Consider the following 4,330-nt stretch of genomic DNA (forward strand, 5'->3'; position numbering starts at 1 on the left):
CATGTGCCAAGTTGCGCAGCCATGTCACCAAACCTTATACTAGTGCTTTCAAATCAAAGCTCCGGTTGAATCGATAGCAATATTCAGCAAGGTTCTTGGCAGATACTTCTGGTTAATATTGTGGTAACTACCTTTCAGAGAATTTTTGACGTTCCAGATTATGGCGCTAACCCACGTAAATAACTCATTGGCCATCGATTCGTCACCACTGCTGTATGTTGGTGTCCGACGTCGGCGATTCCTGTGAATGCACCTAGGCCATCACTGACAACACAGCATGTATGATCACCGAGATTCTTTTGCGCCCAGAGTTCCAGATCCTTTTCCCGAAAACTGGTGACCATCCTCAAACGCATATACAGCTGGTAGTTTTCTTCGTTGGTTTGCACGGCGGCACAAATGTGTGTTTGTTTTAAGAACCTCTTACACGGTTGCCTACATGTTTTTCACCACCACAATAGGAATCATCCATCTGAACATGTCCATGCATAGGACGACTGTCATCACGTTCTTGCATTACCTGCATAAGCTTGTGCTTAAAGCGCCAAACAGTATTATACGAGATTATCAGCTGTCTAGAGAGCTCTAGGGCCGATATGCCACTCTTAGTCTGAGTCATTAAAAACATGCTTATAAACCAAGTGGTAAAGGGCAGTTTGCTAGCTTCCAGAATGGTGCCACTGGTCAATGATGTCTGGTAACAGCAGCGATTATACTGGTAGAGCTCACGTGGTTTTAGAGTGCAATACTCCCACCAATAACACAGAGGACATTCAAACCCATTCGGCCACCGGCATTTGAAAAACTTGGCACAGCATTGTTGTTCCTGACCATATTGCTGAAAGAACTCCACAAGGCTCATGCCTTTCTGAAACTGAATTTTGTTCTTGGCCATAATACACCTCCTACTTCGAAGGAAAACAGTGTCGTAAGTTTATACGAGAAGGAGGCTTAGGTCAGATGGTAATCAGGTAACTCTTTGTCTGTAACATACATATGTGCAAAATGGCTTAACCCTATGTAGCGAAAGTGATCATCTCGTCGAACTCACGTTAAGTTACACCTTATAATTAACCATCTTGAGAAATTCTATCATTTCGCCTTACAACGGCTAACACCAATGACCGTAACCCAGTGCCAGATCTCATCAAATAGTTAACTAGTTGAATTTCTGGAGATAAGAGCTAGGTCTCTGAGAAATTGGTCGCCTAGTTGCGGGAGAAAAACCTGCACCTAGTAACTAAAGTCCGGAACATATGTAGCCAAAAGAGCTGAAGGCCTTTGATAAAGTGATGTTTAGGAAACTGCAGTAATAGAAAGTGTCCATGATACATTGAAGAATACTTCGCAGATTTAACATACTCAACACCGTTCAACTTTCAACTTTCAACTTTCAACTTTGCTATAAACCTGATGGCATGATTGATTGCCTGTGCACGGCAGCCAAAAAAGCCACATATTGATGTTCCGGTACTGACAGAAGGTGTACACCAATGGCTTTCTTAGCATGGGACTAGAGTGTTATTATGGAAAAGGATGGAGTTAAGGCAACCCTCATCATGGACTTTATCCATGTACTTGCATATCTGTGGAAAGCCGGCAACTGCTTACACGACAAGGGTGATGAGGCTATTGAAAGCTGGGTGGCAGAACAGTCTCTAAAGATACTCAGGGGAGAATCTGCCAATGTGACCATGAGAATCAAGCAAAGTACGAGCAAGAGAGGTCTGACAAAACGTGAGGCCTTTGATAAGTGTGCAGACTATCTTCAAAAAAACCGTCCCAGACTCTGCTATGAAAAGGCGCTGTATGCTAGCTATCCAATTGCCAGTGGAGTCCTTGAGGGAGCTTGCCGCCATTTAATCAATGATAGTATAGATCTAACCTAGGCTAAGTGTAGTTTGCAAGTGGCAGAGGCTGTGTTGAAGCTACGCCCACTGGATTCAAGTGTAGATTGGACGGCATATCGGAACTTCCATAAGGAATGCTCTCGCCTTAGTAATCATGGAGAACTACTGAATTGGGCGTCGTAGTAAGGTAACCACACCAACAGGCATTGATATAGTTCTGCCTTTGCCTGGTCACAAAAGACAAACACCACCTTTTGTGGGAATTGATGGTCACTCAACCATTCCCACACTTCATTAATGACGATTACCGACGCCTCCTGATGATGGTATCCATAGATCACGCAGCGTATATTCGGCAATGACACCGATTCCAGTCATCGATTTAAAGCTTCATCAGGAGCATTACGATAACAGGAACGCAACAGATCAGGCTCATGGGCATTTCCACCCTGCCAGTGTGACCAACAGCATGGAATACATACTTTGCAGGGATGTGAAGTGCAGGAGTTACCAGCACTTCACCGGTTGAACAGCCACTGAATCCCAGACAGGTAGCCAGAAGTTCAGGTCCGACAGCGCCACAAATGCCCACAGCACCCAACAAGCCAATATTGTCAGCATTGACAATGGCATCCACAAACAGGTGAGGAATATCCTAGGATAATATAAATGCGGCCTTTCATGGCTAGCCCCTTTTAATGTGAGTTCCTCAGCTTACGACACTTCTTCATTGTTTCAGCAATCAGGAATGCCAGCTCCAACGCTTGGTCAGCATTCAGTCGTGGGTCACAGTGAGTATGGTAACGATTACCCAAGTGATCTTCGGTAACGGCTCTGGCACCACCAACACACTCGGTCACGTTCTGACCGGTCATTTCAAAGTGAACACCACCAGCATAGGTGCCTTCAGCCCGATGCACAGCAAAGAACTGCTCAACTTCAGAAAGGATTTTTGATACTTCCCTGGTTTTATAGCCATTGCCAGCCTTGTAGGTATTCCCATGCATCGGGTCACAGCTCCAGAGCACATTGCGCCATTCGCGCTGAACGACTTTAAGCAGTGGAGGCAAGCCTTTCTCTACATTACCAGCACCCATACGAACGATGACGTTCAACTTACCTGGAATGTTGTCTGGGTTGATCAAGTCAATCAGTCGGATCAGATCATCAGGTGCTAGGGTCGGGCCAGCCTTAAGGCCAATCGGGTTTTGAACACCACGGACAAACTCAACATGCCCACCATCAACTTGACGGGTACGGTCACCCACCCAGAGCATATGGGCAGAACAGTCATACCAATTGCAAGATAGACTGTCACGCCTAGTTAATGCTTGTTCGTAAGGAAGTAATAGAGCCTCATGAGAGGTGTAAAATTCAGTCTCACGAATAGCTGATGAGTGCTCTGCAGAAATGCCACAGGCTTTCATAAAGTCTAGCGTTTCATCAATCCGATCAGCCATATTGCTGTACTGATCCGATTGAGGACTATTGGAAACAAAGTCGAGGTTCCAAGCATGGGCCTGTTCAAGGGAGGCTAATCCACCTTGAGCAAAAGCCCTCAACAGGTTTAAAGTTGATGCAGCTTGATGGTAGGCCTGCAGCATTCTTTGTGGATCTGGATCTCTGGAAGCCTTGGTAAACTCGGTGCCATTAATGATATCGCCACGATAGATAGGCAGCTCAACATCATTTATGGTTTCTGTTCCGGAGGTTCTTGGTTTGGCAAACTGCCCGGCTAAACGCCCTACTTTTATCACCGGACAGGCCGCCCCAAAGGTAAGAACCACCGCCATTTGCATCAGGACTTTAAAGGTATCACGGATATTGTTGGCAGAGAATTCCAGAAAGCTCTCGGCACAGTCTCCACCATGCAGCAAGAATGCCTTACCATCAGTGGCTTCTGCCAGACGGTTTCTCAATTCATTCACTTCACCAGCAAACACCAGCGGTGGCATTGCAGCAAGTTCCTGCTCCACCAGGCTCAATTTTTCCTGGTCTGGATATTCTGGCAGCTGGAGCAACGGCATACGTCTCCAACTATCAACATTCCATGAATTCATTAAGTCACCAGCTCTCTCACACTCTCTAAAAATGGCCATTCTACCTGAATAAAATCATCAAGGCTCTGACGTTTTCCCAAGAATGAATAGGAGAAACTATTTTTATGCGGCTCTTTTGATACGACAATGCAACCGCTAAATCATCAGGGTTTTCGCTATATCTGGTAACGAAAAAGAAACGGTTTTATGATGATATAATGTCGTCAAACCAATAACTACATCACACCGTATATTGTGCACGCATACTACGCCGATACCATCGATTATTCATTCTTCGCACCAGCTCGTGATAATTTTGACGATATCATTAAGCACCTTGAATCCACTCTCCAACAAGAGCATGGCACCAAAGATAGCTACATCCAGACTGAAGGCAACGAAGTGTTGCGCCTTCTCCTCCAAGGTATCTGGATAAGCAGG

At 45.4% G+C, this 4,330-nt stretch overlaps 1 protein-coding gene across 1 annotated transcript; it reads right to left on the reverse strand.

The window, feature by feature from the left end:
* Window positions 1-2,545: 2,545 nt before the first annotated feature.
* On the reverse strand, window positions 2,546-3,877 carry LOC311328473 (uncharacterized protein; the record flags this gene model as incomplete). The annotated part of the gene is made up of 2 exons (XM_084462438.1): window positions 2,546-3,096; window positions 3,394-3,877. 2 exons carry the CDS (start codon window positions 3,875-3,877, stop codon window positions 2,546-2,548), a joined length of 1,035 nt encoding a protein of 344 aa, XP_084318564.1.
* Between the last annotated feature and the right edge of the window lie 453 nt (window positions 3,878-4,330).

Source organism: Borostomias antarcticus, assembly GCF_949987555.1.
Source record: "Borostomias antarcticus genome assembly, contig: scaffold_63, whole genome shotgun sequence".
NCBI lineage: Eukaryota > Metazoa > Chordata > Actinopteri > Stomiiformes > Stomiidae > Borostomias > Borostomias antarcticus.